Below are 22,470 nucleotides of genomic sequence, written 5' to 3'. Positions count from 1 at the left end.
CTTTTATACCTGCAAGGAATCTTAGAGCCCACTGAGCTCAACCCTATCTGTCATTTTACAGTTGAGGAAACAGATGGGAAATCACTTGCTTCCTCAAGGCCACACTGAGCTGGTGGCAGACTTGAGCCCATATAAAACACTGGTTGCTATGGTTCTTATTTTTTCCCTTTTTGTTTTGGTTGCTATGGTTCTTAAAACTTAGGTCCGCCATATCAGATAATTTCTCATAAACTCTATCACCCAACCTTAGTTCCTTATTGTGGGGCATGAGTAATCAAGGACTGTGTATGTTTGCCCAGGATGAAAAGCTGTACAAATTAAGCTGGGGCAATGCCACTGTGGTGGGCAGTTAGACACAGGTGAGCAAAACAAGAATGATGGGCCAGGTACAGAAGGTCACCAGGGCGGAAAGCCCTGCGTGCCTAGCAATGGGCAAAACTGGGAAAACAAGGACCTTCCCCTGTTACAGAACACCAAGGGGGGCCTGGGACGATATACTATTACCGAAAGGAACCCCCAGGTCCGTTAGGTCTGCCGTCTATAGGAAAGATGTCTCTCAATGCCAGAGATGTGTGAAAAGGAAAGGAAATGTTTATTTAATGCTATACAGACTTAAAATAGTGACCTAATGTCTTCATCAAAATCCTCAAGTCCCTTAAAACACCCACAAACATACACAGTCCTTCCTTCCCCCTTTGCCCAGTCTGGGGTACCATATCTCAGGAAAGGAAATAGAAGTCCTTGGCTCAGGCAGCCCCTGGTTCTTCCCAGTAATCCGTCTTGGATGGGAGACCTCCCTGGATTCCTGGCACCCTAAGCTCTGTCGCCTGGATCTCTGCTAAAGCCGAGTGGTGGTTCCCCCTACTAAAGCTGCGGGGGTTCCCACTCTGGCAAATGCACGAGGTTCTCTCTCCACTGCTCCAGCCACATGGTCCTCTCTCCTCCAGGGCCACGGGAGTCCCCACTCAGCCCAAACCGCGTGCTTCTCTCCCTCAATGGCTGCCGTGTCTGGGTTTAAATCCCTGTGCCAATCTTCCTCTGCAGCCCCATTTCTGACTCCTCCCACACTCAGTTACACCTGCCAGTAATCTTATATTCTTCCAGCTTTACTGGGCTGCCATTGTGGGTCTGGGCAGGTGCAGCCCCATGTCATGGAGCCAATCTTCTCCGAGCTCTCGCGCAGGCGCTGTAACTTGAAGGACCTGCCCCCCAGTCACATCTTGGGTGGGAAAGTCCCTTTCCATCCCCCTGGCCCAGAGCATGGCCACAGCTATTTAGCATATCTAAGTGACCAGCCAAAGGCTATAGGTATGTTAAATGACTATGCCATGGATTAGCTGCAAAGCTGTTGCTGTACAAAACAGCCCTGCATGTTCTTGCTCTGTGTGTCCCTTCCCCCAACTCATATCTGTGGGGGAAGGGGTGAAGACATTTTAAAATCTCCTGGACACCTTGAGTTCTAGACCCCATTTCAAATGCCCATTTGGGGTCCCCCCTCTTGGCTGCACCCTGTAACACCCCCAAAGGGGAATCTTTTCTCCCCTATGGTATCGTTGGTCTGCGGTTTAGACCCCCTGAACTTTCATATTCCTGATTGTGTGGTTCAGACCCTCCCTGATTTTTCCTCTCCAGGCATGTTGCAAGTCATGTGGTAGACCCCCTTGGAAGTGGTACAAGGTGCTGAAGAGTGGCCTCATGTGGCTCTCACGCAGACCTTTGAATGTCCACTCCCTTAAGCATCGACCCCTAGAGGTAACATCTAGGCCTCAGAAAAGCAAAACCAGACAAGCAACCCATGGCTGACAACAGGACTAGATGCACTGACCAATCAGTAGAGACCATGACTCCGAAAGGACACACCTGGAAAGCTGATGCATGTGCTACTGAGATCCTCCCCTGGGACAGCCCCTAAAAGCCTTTAGGGCGGAGGACCCTGCAGGCTCACTTCATGGAGCACACCTCTGCCTTTCCCCACCCCTCCTCCTAGGCGTGTTTTCCTTGCCTCTCTCTCCTGAATTCCAAGGGCCCTTCTTTTGCCTCTGTAACTTGTTTCCTGAGCCATCCATGGGTCACTTCTACTTCTGTGACTTTCTAAGTAAACTTTCTGTTACAGTCCAAATCTTGGCTCTGAATCCTTTCTTAGCCAGAACTCCAGTACTGAGGTTGCTGAATGCCTGTGCCAGCTTTTGTTGCTGCACCACCACTAACCTCCAAAATGACTTCACTTTTCGTTTGTGCCTAAAGTTGCCTTTCAACAGGAAGAATCAGACTCTGGTAGAAAGAAAACAGGTCTTTTCCTAGCAGGATCTCAAACCCAGTGGAGAACTGAAATGAAAAGGGCCCCAGAGAATCCTAAAATAAAGGAGACAAATAAAGTAGACACTTTTGGGGGCATTTATTGGAAACTGCTATACTTAAAGTGATATTTTACAAGTGTTTAATACAGAGGGCAGGCAGGTCCGGGCCAGGCCCCAGCTTCAGAGGCCCGTCCCTGGAGGGGAGATGGCGCTGGCAGGGGATGTGGACTCCATCAGGCTGCTCACTGAGCAGCTGCTGTCCATTCCAAATCTTGCTTCATTGCCGCTGTGCACATCAGCAGGCCTCAGGGCCTCCCTGGGGAAGGACACAGGGCCTTTCTGCGGCTCAGGCTTCCTGCCAGCTCAGGGTGGCCCAGTCATCCTCATTATCATTCATCACAGACTTCCTTTTGCCTGCCAGAGGCTTTCCCAACTTAGAGCTTAAAAGCACCAGCAGGAGAAAAAGCAAGGAATGTTCTTATTAATATAAATCCACAGTGAAAATGACTCGAGAACTGGGTGTTCCCCCGGGTTGGTAGGTATCTGAGAATGTCCCTGCATTCTTCATCCGTACGGTGCTTGAATGGGTAGTGCTGCTGAAGGTGCCAGATGTGAGTGTTCAGGACTGACGTTTCTGAGAACCGATGGGGGTGATCAAGGGGCAGAATCGGAGCCTAGAGGAACACGGGCAGGGGACATGGAGGGGGGAACTGGCTGAATCCTGAGGTCACTCCCAAAAGGAGGGGGACACTACTTCCAGAAGCAGTAGCAGGAGGGGCTGTGCAGAGGCTCTGCTCATGGGGCCAGGGTGTTTGGGGTGAAGGAGGTGGCCCCCTCTGGCTGTTTCGGGTTACTGTTTGGGCAGAGCGAAGTCCCAGGCAGTTTCCTGCGCACACTTCCACATGGCCTGCATGAGGCGGGTGAAGCCCATGTCTTTGGGCTTCTCCAGGCCTCTCATCAGCCGCTGCTTCATGATGGACACAAATTCCTTGTTGCTCAGCTCCCCATTGCCTAGAGGAAGAGGCAAATACAACAGGGTAAGCGGAGGCCTTGTAACAAAAGACTGAGAAAATCCCACTGTTCACACAATGTGGGTAGTAAAGCCCAATGGTCTCTCACAGCCAAATTTGATTCTCTTGGCTTCAAATGAACTGGTTTGCTCCTTCTGTTATGTTTGTGTGCAACTGTGACAGTGCAGTGTGACAAAAGTTGAACAAGAATATATGTCAGGTCCTGTGCTAGGTGTTGTGAATTAGGGGATAAATCAGGCTCTGTCCCTTGACACACTTCCAGGCTGTGGGAGAGATGAGCCCATGCCCTCGGCCATGCGGTCATGCCAGTGGGTGAACGGGAAGTGCCGTGGGGCATGGAGGAAGAATCTCTACCCCAGGCTGGAGCTGGTGGAGCAGGGCAGTCAAGGTTTTCTGGGGGCGACTCTGAAGTTGAATTCTAAAGGAAGAACAAGATGGAGAGTGAAGGAGAGTGAGATGGAAGACATTCCAGGTAGTGGTAGTGATAGGGGTTTAAGACTTGGGAAAATTTAGCTTAAGGTAAATAGTCATAAATCTAGCAAGTAATGTGTATGTTAAGTTTTTGTTTCAGTAACTACAGATAAGGCCCATCCTGGCGCCTGGGATTCAGCAGTTGACCTCCTGGGGCACTGGCTGGAGATTACCTCAGTCTGGAGATGTCTGTACCAAGAAGAAGCAAGGGACTACCCTTCCCCCTTGGAGGCAACTGTTGAATTTCAAAGGCTTTCGCTGACACCTTGTTTGCCCTCCCCCAATCCCCTTAAAAAAGATTTGGCTGGGAAAGAAAGAGCAAGATGGTTTGTTAGGGTATGAACCCGCCATCTTCTCGGATAGCTGGCCGTCTGAATAAAGTGCCTATAAAAGATTCAATCACTGTCATTGCTTATTGGATTTGGTAGTGACAGGCAGCCTGAATGCCGGTGTCTTTTCTGGTTACACTAGTAGCATCAGCAAAGGTGTTGGCAGGGGGCAGCACTGCTGATGGAGAACTACAAGTAGTTAGTACTGCTGGACTCATGGAGGAGGGGCGTGGCAAGGGAACTAATGAGGCAGGCAGGAGACAGGTCCCAAGGGTCTCGTTAAAGGGTCTGCACTTTATCTTCTAGGTGGTGGAGCAACAGGAAAGACTGGAAGCAGGAGAGCGAGATGTGGTTAGATTTCCATTTGGACAGATTCCTCTGGATGGATACATGGGGATGGGACCACAGAGCGGCAAGACTAGAGTATGGGAGCCAATGAGGAGACTGCTACGATAGTCCGGCTGAGAGATGAGGGCTTTTCACTGTGAAAACCAAAGTTGTAATCTGGCTCTGGACTGAGCCCATTTCCACATGGATTCCCATTCCACTATCTTTGATGGCAGACTCTCAGGTCTGGAAGAGAACTTAGAGAACATCTGGTTTAACCCAAGGTCACCTTCCAAGTCACATGGAACAGTGTCGATTCCAATAGTAGAAGGCAGCCCTGACTGGTGTGCTCAGTGGGTTGGGCATCATCCTGCAAACCTAAGGCCGCTGGTTCAATTCCCAGTCACGGCACATGCCTGGGTTGTGGGCCAGGTGCCAGATTGGGAGTGTGCAAAAGGCAACTGATTGATGTTTCTCTCCCTTTCTCCCTCCCTCCCTTCTCCTCACTCCAAAAATAAATAATAGTAGGAGGCAGTTACCCTTTGACTAGATTCCCATGACTAATGCCTGCTGACTGAATGGCAACCGTTACTGGTGGTGATAAGGCAAGGGGAGACCAGAAACCAGACCTCTCCGCTATTAATCAGCCTGGAAGGAGAGTGGAAAGAGGGAATAAATAAATGGTTTACTTTTGTAGGCAGTACCTGGAAACCTGAAACTAGCCCATGCTTTCTGGCTGGAGAGAACTGCAGCCTCAGAGAAACCTCACAGCAAGACTAAACAAACAAAAAGAGGTTAAACTAGCCTGAGGTACCAGTCAGGAAAGGGGCTGCCCTGGGGGGTGCAAGCGACTAGAGGGCAGCACCAGGGGGCTCATGGTCCAGGTGATGTGATGCTTCTGGATAATGGTGGTTACACAGGTGCGCTCAGCTTCTAAATGATCAGTGTGTATACTTATGATATTTGCAGTTTTCTGAATGTATTTATACTTCAATATAAAAAGTTTAAAAGTAGCCTGGCTGGGCTGAAGCAATCAATAATATGGCTTACTAAAAATGTAATTAAAAGGACAAAAAAGTCTAAACAAGATTCTTAATATTTTGTATATAAAAAGAAGCTTAAGGTGAAAAAATCTGAGGTCATTTTTTTACAAGAGTAAAACTGATTTATTATTATTATTTTATCCTTACTGAGGACATTTTTTTTTATTGCTTTTAGAAAGAAAGAAAGGGAGGGAGAGAGAAACATCTATTTGTGGCCTTTTTGTATCAGGGAGTGAACTTGCAACCTAGGTGTGTGCCCTGACTGGCACTGAACCAGCGACCTTTCAATGTCTGGGACGATGCTCCAGCTGAGCCACACCAACCAGGGGAAAACCTGAGGTCATTTCACTCAAACTACAGTGGGGTTTGTGTCCTGCTTCCCTAAGGCCAGAGCTGACCGGCCTGAACTGCTTCTGTCACCGGCGACCCAGGTGTGTGGCTGCGAGTTCTGTGTGTGCCTGTGTGAACGGCAGCCCCACTCTCAACTCTGCGGTGGAGAAGCCCGTTTGAAAGTCACAGTTCTCTCTGTACCATTTTACTTTAAATAAATTCTACTGTTACAACCACCCCCCCCAAAAAAAAAAAGAAAAAAAAGAAAGTCACAGTTCTCTGTCCTCTGACGTTTTAACCTAAGAGTGGAAATAAAGATGACTTTTTACTTTACTTTTTTATTTTTCTATTGCAGTTGATATTCAGTATTATTTTATATTAGTTTTGGGTGTACAGCATAGTGGTTAGATAATTATATAATTTGCAGAAAATAAGCCCCAGAGATGTTAAATGATTTTCTAAAGGTGATTCAAGCAGATATTGACAGAGCCTGCTTCTAAAAGCCTGGAAAAATCAAATATAATTTCCCAGGCCCTCCTAGGAGAAGAGGGGAACTGTGAGGCTGGTGGTCTTTATTCCCGTATTCATTTCACAGACCAGATCTAGGATATTGGCTTCAAAAATGATAAAAAGAAATGTTTTTTTTTTTTTGAAAACACTCAAACCATCTAAATGTAATTAAAATTAAAAAAATCTGGGGACGGTTAATCTCTCTATAGCAGTATTTTTCCTCAGAAGTCTCTTTGATGAGGAAAATGTTTTTTTTTTTTAAATCTGTGCTAAGCAATATAGTAGCCATTGGCCACATGTGGCTACTGAGCACTTAAAATGTGGCTAAAGACAACAAAGAACTGAGTCTTAAAGTCTATTTAATTTTAGCTAATTTTAATTAAAAAATCGACATATAACTAGTGGTATCCCCATGTGTCATAATGGGCAGGGCAGCCCACAGAAGGAGCTACCCCTGCCTGAGGACGAGGCCATTTCCTTGTCCTAATCCTGGGGCTTTCTTTGACTCACAGACCTTGCCTGTGGGTGCAGGTGGCAGATTTAAATGACTCAAGTTCAGCTTAATAACTTAAGTTAATGAATGGCTGTTACGTGCAAAGTCCTATCCGAGGTTTATGGGGAGGGGTGTCCAAAGGTAAACAGGGTGTGTAACTATCCTTAAGAAGCTTAGGATTTGGTAGGGAAGTGAGGCCGCATATACAGAGGTGGAGTGTAACATGTAGTAACGTGGACACATTGAACCAAGTGAAGAAATAAAAAAAACAAAAAAACCCCCAGAGTTATTCATTCTCCTGGGACCAAGACGGGAGGTTTCACATAAGCAGAAAATTTTGAGCTGGTTCTTGAATTTCCGAGCCTCGCTTCCGGGAGGCAGATGAACAGTGAGCCCTGGCTGTGAGCAGAGCGAGGGCACTATAGCACTGAGGGAGGAGGCACAGCTTCCACTCAGATCCCGGTTTACCACCTGCTACTGCCTTTATGATCCTGGGGAAATGACCAACTCTCTGAGTCTCAGCTTCCTTATCTGTAAAATGTGGTTAAAAACAATGTCTATGTAAGAGGACTAAACGAGCAGCTTGGCACAGTAACCACTGAAAAAAGTGTGAGCCTCCATTGTGAGTATTAGTATTATTATGAGGTCAGCTGACATAGCCGAGAAATAATGCCAGACAGGACCAAGATGTCCTGGCGGGTGCGAAAGCCCATGAGGGCCCTGGGGGCGGACAGCAGCAGCGTCTTCTTCCTGGAGACACTCAAATACTCAAGTGCTCCTGATCTACTAAGCAGGAAGCTGGGTCCAATATTTTTGTTTCCTTTTTTTTCTTTAGCTTTTATATCTGAGTTTCTTTCTTTAACTTTAAAACATGACTATAGTTGAGTTGTTTCCATTTTTAAAGTCCTTATGGTGGTAAATTAATTCAGACCTACAGGCAAATTGAAATTACAAGAAGAAATGGCAAACACAAATCAGGCCAGGGGTTACATTTCTCAATGTCATGATGCTGAGGACCGAGCTATTGATGTGGGAAAGGGGCGGGCTGAAGAGGTATGGGCTACGTCACTGCTGCCTGCAAGGCTCCAGTATAAACGAGGTCCGCTTCCAGGGAGGTGAGGTGGGGTTTCCCGCCTAACTTCGGGGCGCACTCACCATCGCAGTCAAAGAGAGCAAACACCACATCACACACGTGGTCTGAAAGTTCCACTTTAGCCACTGTCCTGGCCACCTGCTGCATGGTCACTGAAAAAAGAAAGACACTAAATTAGTACAGCAGAGGGACTTGCATTTTGCTTTCTCTAAATGAGGGGGATAAAACTACTCAGTCATAATAAAGAGTTTTCAATTGTATTTAAGTCATATTTAAGAAAGTGGTAACTTAGTTTTTAATCCATAACTCACTGGAAAGAACATGACAACAAAAAGTAAAGGAAATAACCATGTAGCGGAAAGAATGGGAGGTGAGGAATAAGGAGGCTCGTCTTAGTACACTAAGGCTTCACCCTTCAGTTACTGATTGACAGCTAAACATCTGCAGGGGTGAGTGCCTTGCCCCTCCTCCCTACAGGTTTTCCACCGGCCACTTGGTCCTCTCTATCTGCGCCCTTTGAGATGAGCAGTGGCCCCACCCTACTGGTTTGGGATGCAGCCATTTTTGTTTGTCTTTTCTGTCCTCAGCAAAAAATCTCTTCCCTCTTGCCATTTTCTCTTTCTCTGACATTTACTGTTAAACACTAGCAATCATGTGAGAATCATGTTCTCAGGAAAAATAAGCCAGGAAGGACTAGGCAATTTCCACTGTCTTTTCTCCCATTTATTGTTATCCAGCTATACCTATAAGTTTTATATATAGTCACTGAAAGAAGACCATATTACATTTTAAAGTTGTAAATGATAAAATTTATAATTTTATATGTATACAATTATAAATTATGTTATTGCTTACAGACACATTCTTAAGTCAGGTAAAACTCAGAGAAGAAAAGGTACTTTCTACTTATCCAGAAGCAATGTGAACTTAAACTGGAGTCTGTGTGCCTTCTCTGCTTATTTAATTCCTATAAATAACTTCAGCTCTTTCCTGTCTCTTTTTTCTACATCGGATCTTTCACTTCACCTCTCTCACCTGCATATATTCAGTGCCCCCAAGGTTGGCAGATACAAATACCAGAACAAGGCGGAGGAGCAAGGTGATGCAGTAGGAAAGCCGTGCTTGAAGTCATGAGGCCCGAGCTCTAGTTCTGGCTCCTCCACCAATACTCTGTGTGAGCCTGGCCGGGCAGCTTGATCTCTTTAGGTTTAATTTTCTCATTCAAGTGAGGGGATGCCACAAGATACCTGCTGATGCAGTTCAGTAGTGCAAAAACAGTTTATTGGTGTTCTCTAGAATCTAAGGGTGGGGATGGGGGTGGAGGTATGCAAAAATAGCTGAGGATCTTGTATGGCAAAGGGTGGAGAGAAAGTAACACTGGCCACAAACTGGGCTATGCTTTGGTGTTCAAAGCCTCTGGCTGGAGGGGGACGAGGCTTCCTGGAAGACGGGAAGAGCCAGTTTCCTTTGCCTGCAGCTTAGGGATACTTACTGTTCATACTCCCCTTCCTCCCGGGGGGTGAGCTAGGGTGAAGGAGGAATCCATGTCCCTTGGGAAACAAGACTTAAGCAGAAAGTACTGTTCGGTGGATGTTCGTGAGATGTGGTTAACTGCTGAGAGGGGACCTGGTCATGCACACAGCCTGCAGAAGTTCCAGGGCTCGAAACTCAGTCTCAGGGGTCTAGACACTTGATTTTCTCAGCCAGCCTACGGAGGGCTGATTCCTGGTAACTGCACTGTCCAGGGAAGGAACCGAAATCAGAAGGCAAATTTATAATGAAAAGGGTAACTAGTTAGAGAACTAAAATGGTGACAGCTGGTTATTATATTTCTCAGTTGGAAAATACACTGAGGACACCCAATTCACCTCGGAGGGTTGCGCAGTGAAAACCAAATCATATCAGAAGAAACTGGATGCTCTCAAATTGTGGTCGCCCAGTTACCCTCTGCGGCTACAGAAAGACATAGTAGTTGTGAGAAGTAGATCAGGACTTCTAGGTTCGTGCATTAGGTAGCCACAGATGCTTTCTGTTAACCATTTGTTTTTTCTGCATTTCCCATTATCCTCTTTTTCTCTTTCCCAGTTCTTCCACTCTTTCAGGGCAGAACGCCTGTTGCCAGTTCTCCATACTCCAAGTGCCCATTCTTCTCCCCAGAGAAGAAGGCCCTTTCCTCTAAACAAACCATTAACTCAAACAATATCCAAAGATGTCAGTGAGAGCTCTTGAGAATTGTTAGTGAAAACTCAAGAAAGTAGTATTAAGTGGTTGTAGAACAGGGACCTCTGGAGGTAACCAGCAGGAATGCCTCATTACAAATGCCAACTTTTGACAGCACAGTTACGGGTGATTTTCCATCTCATGTGGAGGGCTCTCACACTATTTGTACTAAAGGAGGAACTATCGGGCCTGCTAAGTCAAATGTAATTTGTAATTCAAATCACTGGGATGTTACCAGCCAGCAAAGAGCCTAGTGGGCGTGCCCTTCCACAGTCGGAGATCCTCAGGCCCCCAGGATATGAATCAGAGCACAGAAGGAGACAAACACTTAAACTAGCTGGTGAGCTGTCAAGCTGGGAGTGTTTGGAACCAGGGGGATGACAGCAGATTACAAGCCAAGTGCTTGCTTGACAGCTGGTCCTGAGAGCTGGCTCATTCATATTTGCGTCCACATCCCTGAATCAATCACGAAGTCATAATTAAATCAGAGCGAGCAGAACAACTCTCCTCCTTCCCTTCAGATATTGACCTCCCCATGAAGACCAGTTGTACTGGAATGTGGGCCTCTCCTATTTGATGATGCTAATTGATTGGTGGCTGAAATTCTAGTTTCTGATCTGAAAGACGTCTACGTGGAGCATCAGGTCACCTTGGAGAAGGCCTAGGTTTCCAAGAAGTATGCGTTCCTTTTGTACAAATCTGGTCCAGCTGCCTGAATAATAGGTGGACTTGAGACTGGGTGATTTCTACCAGACAGATAGGAAAGAATATGAAGAAGCAGGCCCAACTGGCACTCCAAAATGCGGTGCCATCTGGCCTTTTGGAAAGTCCAAGCAGAATCTGAGTCGTGCCAGGTTCCCAATTTACTCTCTGGCATGGTCCGGGACTGGACAGTTCATCAGCAGAAAGGAACACATGCTGAGTTGTGACTATAATGTCAGAAGCTATATTACATAAAATTATCTATTTACCACAACAGCCAAACAGAAGGAGGGAGAGTTCTGAAGTGACAAGAGCTGAAATGGCCACATGGAATCGGAGAATCTTAGAACTGGAAGAGACCTCAGAGGACACGTGAAATCCAGAGAAGTTAAATTACTTGCCCAGGGTTGCAAAGCTAGCTGGTCGCAGCTGGGTCTAGAGACTAGCTCTCCTGGCCTCCAGCCCAGTGATCTTTCCCTGTACACACTGGGTCCACTTGACCCCTCATATGGACAATACTATTCTCCTCCATGACTCTATTACCCTAGACAAGAGAAAGGGCTCAGACGAAAGAAAAGCCAAACTGGGAAACACTCGGTGCTTGTGTGGAGGGAAGAACAGCTGGGGCGGTGAGGAGGCAGCATTACAGTCTGACCACAGATCTATACAATAGAAGATATGAGCATTCCCTTGGAGCGTACTGAAAATTACAGGGACAACTTAAAAGGTTTATTGAACTGCAACACAATGAAAAGCATATGAAACAAAGGTGGCCCCGGGAGCTTCTCCCCACAGCTGCCGCGGAAGCACAGACACAGCTATGGAGAGTGAGGACCAGTCTGGAGCTGCCTGGCTCCTCTGACTGCAAAGGTGTTTGGAAAGGTGACAGCCGAGTCGGGCTGGCAGTCTCTAGCTGTGTGGCCATGTGATTACTCCTGTCTCCCTGGACTGCGGTAGAGAGATCAAAAGCTGGCTTGTGACTGCCAAGATTACATGAAGAGAGACATTTCTGCTTCAGCCCTGGAAAGGCTTATGAGGCAGATGTCCTGGTTTCTTCAGTCTACAGTGCAATAGTCTGCATTTGGTAGAAGGTACATTAGGGATCCGGACTCTAAAGGGCTAAAGAGGCCTCTCCAGATTTATGCATATATGGTCGTGGGTGAAGTGCAGTTGGGGATGGAGGAATCCGCTTGAGGAAAGTGCTGAGAGCAGGAGGGGGTGCTCGTGCAGACTGGAGAGCTACAACAGAAGGGGGGGGGGCGGGGCGGGGCGGGGCGGGGCAGGGAGGGAGAGGGCCACCAGCCATCAGAAAAGATGTTGCAGAGGGCTGGTCAAATCTCCTTGCACGGAAATCTTATTACGAAGCCAGGTCTTATTTGGAGACCAATTTACCACATTAACTTGCTTCCTTCTTAGACTCTTTAAAATTTCATTCTTTTTATTAAAAAAGTTATTTTTCATTAGTTAATATGTTCACCTGTTTCAAAATTCACACGGTACAAAAAAGGGTTCCAGTCTCTCTCCCTACCTGATATTCCAGTTGTCAGCTAGTTGTCCAGAGGCAACCAGTATCCCCAGTTCCCCCAGAAATATTTTATGGATATAAAGTGAAGCATTTATACTTTATCTCTTTTCACAAAAATGACAGTATGCCAAAATATGCAGTTTTGCTTTACTCATTTATACTTAACAACATGCTGGGTCATAAACAGTTCCTTTTTAACAGCTGCATAGCATTCCACCAACAGGATGTACCATTATTTCTTTCACAATTTCCTAATTTACTCTAACCTCAATCTTCAGGAACAGGTGCATTTATCCACCCCCTTTACAAAATCACTTCTTTTGTGGTCTGTACTAGTTAGCTTCAACAGAGTCTGAATCTCTGATAGCTAAAGTAAGAGCAACTGACATATTTAAATTCAGTTTGCTGAAGTTACATGAAAGGCTAAGTACTCTTCACATTTGTAAGTGTCTTATGAAAGCTCCAGAAGTTTCCAAGGATAGTAAACCTTAAAGTCCCCAAAGAAGCAGTGCTTGCAATAAATACTAAGTCACTATACTTCCCCAGTTGGTGTGATTCCTTTCTGATCCTCTTCTCTGTAGGACGCCATGTTGGCTGACTTTGTCCCTGCCTATCTGTTTATGCAGATGTTTTGACGGTTTGTCCAACCCTCACCCTCCTCTCCCCCTCACTGGTGATCACCAGTCCCTAAAGCAGCTCTCTTACTCTCTCCTAGATAGCTCATAAAATTTTACTAAATCACAATGTATTCAAAGCAATGTAGTTGTCAGAATCAATCTTTAGAATTGCTAAGTGACTTTAAACTGGGGGAAATAAACCAGGTCTCTAGAGAGAAAGTGCCTCATAAAACAAGTATTTCTTTCACAATTTGCGCTTCCTTGTCTACATCATGAATAATTTTACCTTTAAAATGGATGCCTTTGTCTTAAGTGAATGGAATCCTGGCCAACAAACACTCTTCTTCACATATAAATGTTTTTACAAAGTGAAACGATGAACTGAGGCACTGGGGCTTGCTTCCCCTAAACTTCAAGAGAATTTATAAAATGGGGCTCCTTCCCCCACAACCTCTTCCCCACGTCTGTGTGGCACCCCTGCCTCTGCCTTCCTGCTGTGGCCGTCTGCGGGATGCTCTCCCACAGTCTCACAGGGAGTTTCCCCATATCCTGCCTTCACACGCGAGCCCCGAGTCCCCTACATGCTTTTCTGGGTCCTTCCAGCAGCAGCGGGTACCGGGCACCACAGAGACCGGTGGTATGGGAGTCTGTGACCCTCACTCTCTGGTCTGTCCACATCACATTAGCTGTGATTTGAGCAAGTAATTTTCTTCATGTGTAAATGAAGAGGTTAAAAATAACATAGTAAGGGTTTAAATAAAATGATTTCTAAGCTCCATTTCAGCCCTAAATTTTATGACTGCTATGTTGTTATTTTTAGATAGCATGGCTTAAATCAGTTAAAATGTCCATATCTTGGGAAGTTCTCAAAGAAAATCTACAGGGGGGAATTTCTGGAATTATGACTGGGGTGGTGGGCAGAATTCTGAGATGGCCCCCAGCGTTTCCCACCCTCTGGTGTACACACATCCTGTGTTATCTCCTCCCCTTGCATGGGGGCAGGGCCTGACTATGATGGGATACTACTCCTGTGATTTAGGTTATATATGGGGAAGGTCATGGATAAGCACTCCCATGGTTGTGATTATATGACACAGGAATCCATCTCAGCACACTGGGGAAAGAGACTCCACAGCTGGCTTTGAAGACATGAATTGCCATGTTGGGAGAGGGCCGAGAGAGGCTGCGTGGCAGAGAACCCCCGTGGCCGGCTGAGAGTGATTCCTCGTCCACAGCCAGCGAGAGAAAGGGGACCTCAGTCCCACAACCAAAAGGAACTGAATTCTGCCAAGAACCCACATGAGCTTGGAAGAGGACCCTAAATTCCACACGAGAATGCAGCCCTTCTGCCCCCTTGATTTCAGCCTTGTGACGACTCTGAGCAGACAACCCAGCTATGCTGTGCCCACACTCTGACTGATAGAGACTGAGATAATGAACAGGTGGTGTTTTTAGCTGCTAAATTTGTAGAAACTTGTTATGCAGCAAGAAGGCTAAGTGGGGAAGGTATTTATGGTTGGGAATGTCCTTTTGAGGTTCCTCAAACCATACTTTATACATAGCTGTGCCCATTTCAGGCACATTATACAGAATCGTCACTCTTCTGCAACTACTAAACCAAGCTCCATTAATTAGATCTTACATAGGTCCTAACCAAGGTCTAATTAAGTTTTAAATTTTTGAAAAAGAAAATAAATTAAAACTTCCATCCTTCTTTTGGGAATTCAACAGCCTTGCTCTGATTTCAAATACTCTGATAATTTTAAGTTAGCTCATTTTCACACCGATTTGGATATAGCTTCAGGCTATAACATGTCCCTTAAAACATCAGTGCATTCTGTAAGAAGCTGATTCGGTTATAGTCACAGAATTTCAAATGTAGAAGAACTCTTGGAGATAATTTAATATGACTCTAACCTGAGGGTCAGAGAAGCTGTGGCTTGCTCTTGGTGGCAAGAAAATTAACGACATGGGAGGCTATCACAGTCCTGTCATGTCCCTAGGCCTCTGTTAGAGCACTGCACCCTCTTTCCAGGATGGATCGTGTTCACAGTTAATGCACTCATGTATTCAACATTAACCGAACATCTACTGTAGATATAGAACTGTTCCAGGCTCAGAGGAGAATGCAAAGATGGGGATACCTGGTTCGGGTCCCAAAGAGTTTACAGTCTGGTAGAAAATTTTGCCTTACATGCTGAGGATATCAGAGATACTAACAAAGGTTAGATATTCCTAGGAACAGAGAAATTAGATAGTGATAACATCTTCTGAAAGCAATGATTCCAAGAATATCTAAATGATTAAACTTAGGAAAAGCTAAAAGCTCTGATCCTTCTCATTAATAAGCACAGACAACTCATAATTTCTAAAATCATTTCAATCTCAATAATGAATGAAAAAAAAACCCCAACAGATACTACTACTTCCTAAGAGAACAAAAGTAACCCTCATCAGCTCCTACGATAACTTAAAAATTTAAAAAAACATCACTTTTTGTATATTGGGACAGGTTGTTTCTAGGCTATTAGCTCTTTAATAAGATAAACAGGCAAGGAAAAGGTCACAAAGCTAGTAAGACGCAGGTCCTCAAGCTCAGGTTTGAGTTTATTTTATTTTTTAAAAATTATTGATGTTTTGAAAGGGACAGGGAGAAAGAGAGAGAAACACTGATTTGTTGTTCCACTTATTTGTGCATTTATTGGCTGATTCTTTTTTAAAAATATATTTTATTGATTATGCTATTACAGTTGTCTCATTTCCCCCCTTTATTCCCCTTCACCCTGCACTCCCTCTCCCACCCACATTCCCCCACTTTAGTTCATGTCCATGGGTCATACATATAAGTTCTTTGGCTTCTACATTTCCCATACTATTCTCGCCCTCACCCTGTCTATTTTCTACCTGCCATCTATGCTACTTATTCTCTGTACCTTTCCCCCCTCTCTGCTCCTCCCACTCCCCTGTTGCTAACCCTCCATGTGATCTCCATTTCTGTGGTTCTGTTCCTGTTCTAGTTGTTTGCTTGGTTTGTTTTTGCTTTAGATGTGGTTGTTAATAACTGTGAGTTTGCTGTCATTTTACTGTTCATATTTTCTATCTTCTTTTTCTTAGGTAAGTCCCTTTAACATTTCATAAAATCAGGGCTTGGTGATGATGAACTCCTTTAACTTGACCTTATCTGAGAAACGCTTTATCTGCCCTTCCATTCTAAATGAAAGCTTTGCTGGATAGAGCAATCTTAGATGTAGGTCCTTGCCTTTCATGACTTGGAATACTTCTTTCTAGCCCCTTCTTGCCTATAAGGTCTCTTTTGAGAAATCAGCTGTTCCCATCAGTCTGATGGGAACTCCTATGTAGGTAAGTGTCTTCTTTTCTCTTGCTGCTTCTAAGATTCTCTCCTTATTTTTAATCTTGGGTAATGTAATTATGATGTGCCTTGGTGTGTTCCTCCTTGGGTCCAAGTTCTTTGGGACTCTCTGAGCTTCCTGGACTTCCTGGAAGTCTATTTCCTTTGCCAGATTGGGGAAGTTCTCCTTTATTATTTTGTTCAAATAACTTTTCCAGTTGTTGCTGTTCCTTTTCCCCTTCTGGTACCCCTATAATTTGGATGTTGGAATGTTTAAGGATGTCCTGGAGGTTCCTAAGCCTCTCCTCATTTTTTTGAATTGTTGTTTCTTCATTCTTTTCTGGTTGAATGATTCTTCCTTTTGGTACATACCGTTGATTAGAGTCTCAGTTTCCTTCCCATCACTAATGATTCCCTGTATATCTTCCTTTATTTCACTTAGCATTGCCTTCATTTTTTCAAATAATTTGTGACCAAATTCAACCAATCCTGTGAACATTCTGATTACAAGTATTTTGAACTGTGCATCAGATAGGTTGGTTACCTCTTTGTCACTTAGTTGTCTTTTTTCTGGAGCTTTGATCTGTTCTTTCATTTGGGACATTTTTTTTTTTTTTTTGTCTCAGTGCGCCTGCTACATGTAGGGGTGGAGCCTTAGGTGTTCACCAGGGCAGGGCAACCCATGCTGCTGCTGCGTTGTGATGCTGTATGTGCAGGAGGGGTCCGAGAGGGAACAGTGCTGCTTGTTCCGCTCTCTTCTGGTTTTCAGTTACTTCCCCCACTTCCCACAATCAAATTGGAACCTCCTGGTGTTGATTCCCATGTGGGTGGGCTTGTGTACATTCTAGGACCCTGTGGGTCTCTCCAACGAACTCTCCTGTGAGGCTGAAAGTTTCTCCTGCTGCCACCTCAACCCCCGCAGGTGTTTTCACTCAGTGGTTTGAGGGTTTATTTCCCTGTGCTGGGACCCTCGATTGTGTGGTCCGTCTCGCTCCCCAAGTGTTTCTCCACATGTGATTGTGGGACCACCCGCTCCACCAGCTGCTGCCTTGCTGGTCCACCAGCTACAGCCTTGCCTTCCCTGCTCCACAATCCACCACTTTGTTGGGTCCACCAGCTGCCACCTTGCCTCTCCCCCCCAGGTCCTCCACTGCTGCTTTGCTGCGAGTCCTGTCTGCCCGGCTGCCCATTTCTGCCCCTCCTACTGGTCTGGATGGATGTTTCTTCTTTAACTCCTTGGTTGTCGGACTTCTATACAATTGAATTTTCTGTCAGTTCTGGTTGTTTTTGTTTTTAAATTGTTGTTGTTCTTTTGGTTGTGCGAGGAGGCACCGTGTGTCTACCTACGCCCCCATCTTGGCTGCTTCTTATACATGCCCTGACAGGATCAAACCTGCAACCGTGGTGTACCGGGATAATATTCTAACCAACTGAGCCTCCCAGGGCTCAGGTTTGAGTTTAAAACCAAAATTTACACTTATAAGTTTCTTGCATATAGTTAATGCTCAATATATGCTAGATGTTAGAACAGTATTTAAAAGTGTGACAAATCCTTGCCACACCAGTGAGTAGAGGTGGTGAAAATACCCTGATTTAGCTAAGAAGCTAAGTCGTCATACCTGTATATTTTGATGTTGAGAAACTGACAGCTTAGTATTACATATGTATTTTCTGTTCTGTAGTATCTTTTAAAGAGATACAAACTTTCTGTGCTACATAACTTTATTTAAATTTGGGATTGTGTATTGATTTCTTCACTGAAGAGTAATATGTTAGAAAGGTGAAGAATACAGATGAACCTATTGTGTTCTCACATGGGATAAGAAGCTAGATCAGCCCAGGCTGGTGTGGCTCAGTGGGCTAGGCATTGTCCTGCAAACTGAAACATGCCTAGGTTGCGGGCCAGGTCCCTGGTTGGGGGTGTGCGAAAGGGAACCAACTGATGTTTCTTTAGCACATCAGCGTTTCTCTCCCTTTCTTCCTCCCTTCCTCTCTTTCTAAAAGAAAATAAATAAAATCTTTAAAATACAAAAGAAGGTAGATTAGACCCGGTGTCCCCAGCCTCCGGGGCCACAGACTGGTATGGTCTGAGGACTGTTAGGAAGCAGGCCGCACAGCAGGAGGTGTGTGGCTCTCCACTGCTAGCACTGCCGCCTGAGCTCCGCCTCCTGTCAGATCAGCAGTGGCATTAGATTCTCACCAGAGGGCAAACCTAGCTGTGAACTGAGCACCCGAGGGACGCAGGTTGTGCACTCCTTATGAGGATCTAATGCCTGATGACCTGAGGTGGAGCTGAGGCGGTGATGCTAGTGCTGGGGAGCGGCTGCAAATACAGATCATCATTAGCACAGAGGTTTGACTGCACAGAGACCACAATAAATCAACTGCTTGCAGACTCATATCAAAACCCTGTCAGTGAGTGGCAAGTGACAATTAAGCTGCATCTGGTGGCAGGCTTTACAGTGACAAGTAAGTTGATGTACTTCAATTGTACAGCTGCATCGGCGGCAGGCTTTAAGTCAGAATCATGCACCTATTTCAGTCCACATCTGGCCCGCCCATTATTTATTTACCACTTCTGTCCGTGCCTCTTTCCTGCACTGCACACTTGTCTCAGTCACAATAAACCCTCAAACTGACCTTAGCCAAAATGAGTGAAAAACAAACCTCACTGGAGAGCTTCTTTGAAAAGGGGGAAGGACACAATAATGAGACAGCAGAAGACTCTAAGACTGCCAACAAAAAGAAAGCTGCATTTAAAAGTGCAGCTTTTACACTGTACTTGTGCATCATCCTTAGTGGCTAAACGCACTGCTAAAGCTAAGCAGCTCTTTACATTGGTGAAGAGTTGATCCTGCCTGCTGCTAAGGACACTTGTCATGAACTTTTAGGAGAGGCTGCAGTTCAAAAAGTGGCAGGTGTTCCTCTTTCAGCTAGTACCCTAACTAGTCAAACTGATGAAAGAGCAGAGGATAATGAGGCACAATTGTCAGAGAGGATTAATGAGTCACCATGGTATCCAAGCCAGGTTGACTAGTCTACCGATCTTGACAACAAGGCAACAACAATGCTTGTTTTTGTGCCATGTGTTTTCAGGAGGATGTGCATGAGGATATGTGTTGTGCACCTTTGTTGCCAGTCAACACCACAGCTGAACTGTTTCAGTCTTTGATTACATATCAGGAACACTGAATTGGTCATTTTGTGTCAGTATATGCACGGACAGAGTGGCTGCCGTGACTGGACTGCTTTCTGGTTTCACTGCTCAGGTCAAAGAGCTGGCTTCTGAATGTGAGTCTACACACTGTGCAGGCTAGCCGAAAAATGTCACCTGAACTTAACAACATTTTACAGGGTGTGATTAAAGTTATCAACCACATTAAAGTCCATGCCCTTAACTCACGTCTATGCCTGCAGCTCTGTGAGGAGATGGACGTCTTCTCTTACACACAGAAGTGAGATGGCTTTCTAAAGGTAGATGACTGGCCAGAGTTTCGAGTTGCGGGAGCCATTCTGGGAATCTCCTTTAGAAAAAAGTCACCACTGGCAGCACATTTCAGTGACACAGAGTGGGTTGCAAAACTTGCTTACTTGTGTGACATATTCAACCTGCTCAATGAACTCAGTCTGTCGCTTCACAGGAGAATGACAACTGTGTTCAAGTTGGCAGATAAAGTGGTTGCATTCAAAGCCAAACTGGAATTATGGGGGCGATGGGCGAACAATGGGATTTCTGACATGTTTCAAACATTAGCAGAGATTTTGAAAGAGACTGAGCCAGGGCCTTCCTTCTCCCAGCTGGCGTGTGATCACCTCTCAGCTCTCAGAGGAGCTGGAGCATTACTCCCAACCACAGAGACCCCCGAACCGGGAAGGAATGGATCCTCGACCCATCTGTGAATAAGCCAGGTGAACTGATTTTGTCCTTGCAAAAGAGGACCAACTGCCTGAGATCGCAAATGACAGTGGCCTTAAAAGTATGCTTGAGACAACTTCAAATCCCCATACGTCCTGGACTAAAGTCATGGCGGAATATCCGGAGATTGCCACAAAAGCACTGAAACGCCCGCTGCCGTTTCCAACATCCTGTCTTTGTGAAGCAGGGTTTTCTGTGGTGACAGCACCAAAATGAGATCACAGAGTTGACAGGACAGAAGCAACACACTCCGGGTGTTACTGTTTCCCACCCCCCCAGATGGGACTGTCTAGTTGTGGGAAAATAAGCTCAGGGCTCCCACTGATTAAAACGTAATATGCTGGAATCATCTCGAAACCACCCCCACACCCCCGGTCCGTGGTGCCAAAAAGGTTGGGGGCCACTGGGTCAGACAACAGCTGTGAGCGTCTGCGTCACTGTGAGGCGTGCACCGCAGGTGTCAGAGTGTGTCTTGGGACCTGGTCGTGAATGGGAGAGACAACTGTAGGGGGAAAATGTCATACATATTTTATATTCAGGAGAAGGGTACTAACTCTAAAACGTCAGAGTTTACAAAAAGCCTTTATTCTTTCCCTACAAATGGTCAACTCTTAGGCAAAGGGAAATGGGAGGAAATAGCCTTCAGCCCATCTTTCTGAAGCTACGGAGAAGCATGGTTCAAAATGGCAAGCCGGCATTGCCTCCTGGATGGTATTTCAGCAAAGACTTTCAAATTCCAGCAGCATCTCGGGATATACTGAGAGGCAACACAACGGTGTGAAAAGGCTAGACTTTGAGGTTAGAGAGACCTAAGCTTGAATCCTGGCCTTACCGCTTGCTTAGTTGGGTAATCATGAGCAAGTTGCTTTGTTTTATATTTCCTCATCCATAGACAGGGGATAATACCTTTCAAATTTTAAGGATTATGAGAGATATTGTCCATAAAGCACTTAAGTATTATGCCTGGCATATAGAAACTTTGGTGGAATAATAGTTGCTATTAGTTTTCCAGATGTGTGATGCCTCACAGCCTTCCTAAGGGCAATGCTACAGGATTCTCAGAGCTCAGGAGTGGGGGGCGGGGGTAGGGCAGCCTCTCTGTCAGGGATGACTGTCAGAATACAAGAGGTTTTGTGTGCTAGAAATTACTCCATTGCTAATTTCTGACTCCCCCAACAACTCAGTAGCAACCTAAATACCAAAAGCCTGAGACTCCTTTACTCATTCAAAATTATTAGACTCAAAGAATTTGAAAGCCACAAAGGTTCTTAGAGGTCATCAATGCCACTTCAGAGAAAAAGGAAACTGAAATCGTTTGAGGGTATAACTGACACTTCAGCAGAAACACTTGGGGTTGCAGAGGGCATATTGTGGGAGTTACCACACAGGTTTAACTATTTATTGTCTGGCTTGTTTGACAATAAGGTAAGCTGTAAATATAGAATGACTATAAAGAATTGAGGCCAAACTGTGTCATAAATGGCCATTTTCAATGTAGGCAGGCTTGTGTGGGGACATGAGGACTAAAGGCCATATCGGTGTGATTATTTTCCTGTATTAGAGTTCAAAGTACATGGGTGACACATGGGACCTACAAGTTTACCGAATTTGTAACACCACGAGGTGCTTTGTAATGGGGTTTACCACACCTGAAAACCTTTTATCCTCTCAGCTGAAATAATAATACTCTAACTTACACAGGCCACAGCTCACTCTAGAGCTCCAACTCAAATAATTCCTAACTTTCCATCACAGGATGCCATTGGGGAGCGAGACATGTTCAATTTTCTATTACCTTCCTCAGCAATGAGGTAAATCACGCAACAGCCCTCGAGAAGTTATATATGTAATTTTATGCCCAGTGTGTAAGTAATAAGCAGTAAAACCAATTTTGCTTCAATGTTAAACAAGAGATGACCTATAGTGGAAACATACAATATTTCATGGAAAGATTTTTTTCCTTTAAATGGTCATAATTCACTGAGGACATTTTGTTCTAGCCCGACAGCTGTTACTCTCATATGGGCCATGCAGAAATAAAGAAAGAGCCTCAACGAAATTTGGCATTTTACTCTGGAGGGACGGCATCATGCTGTGATATGGGAAATCTGCATTTGCCACCTGCCTGGGTTCTCAAACTGTTCTGAGGAACATGAGCTCTGTAAGTTGTTAAAAGACATTTAGGGCAAATCAAGTTTGGGAACTATATCGCTTTCT

The 22,470-nt window shown here is 45.2% G+C and overlaps 1 protein-coding gene across 4 annotated transcripts in view; it reads right to left on the bottom strand.

Moving 5' to 3' along the window:
• Positions 1-2,376: 2,376 nt before the first annotated feature.
• The window catches only part of MICU1 (mitochondrial calcium uptake 1), a 231,387-nt gene continuing 211,293 nt past the window's right edge, over positions 2,377-22,470 (bottom strand). For all 4 annotated transcript variants that reach the window (XM_045842201.1, XM_045842198.1, XM_045842199.1 and 1 more), the window contains 2 exons: positions 7,987-8,076; positions 2,377-3,308 (listed from right to left, as the gene is read on the bottom strand). In XM_045842201.1, coding sequence (XP_045698157.1) covers positions 3,148-3,308; positions 7,987-8,076 — 251 coding nt within the window. In that variant the 3' untranslated portion in view covers positions 2,377-3,147. The remainder of the gene's footprint in view (positions 3,309-7,986; positions 8,077-22,470) is intronic.

The sequence above is a fragment of the Phyllostomus hastatus genome, unplaced genomic scaffold, assembly GCF_019186645.2.
Source record: "Phyllostomus hastatus isolate PE091 unplaced genomic scaffold, TTU_PhHast_1.1 phas_contig_38, whole genome shotgun sequence".
NCBI lineage: Eukaryota > Metazoa > Chordata > Mammalia > Chiroptera > Phyllostomidae > Phyllostomus > Phyllostomus hastatus.
Note: the sequence above shows the minus strand (reverse complement) of the source record. Positions and strands in the feature narration are given on the sequence as shown.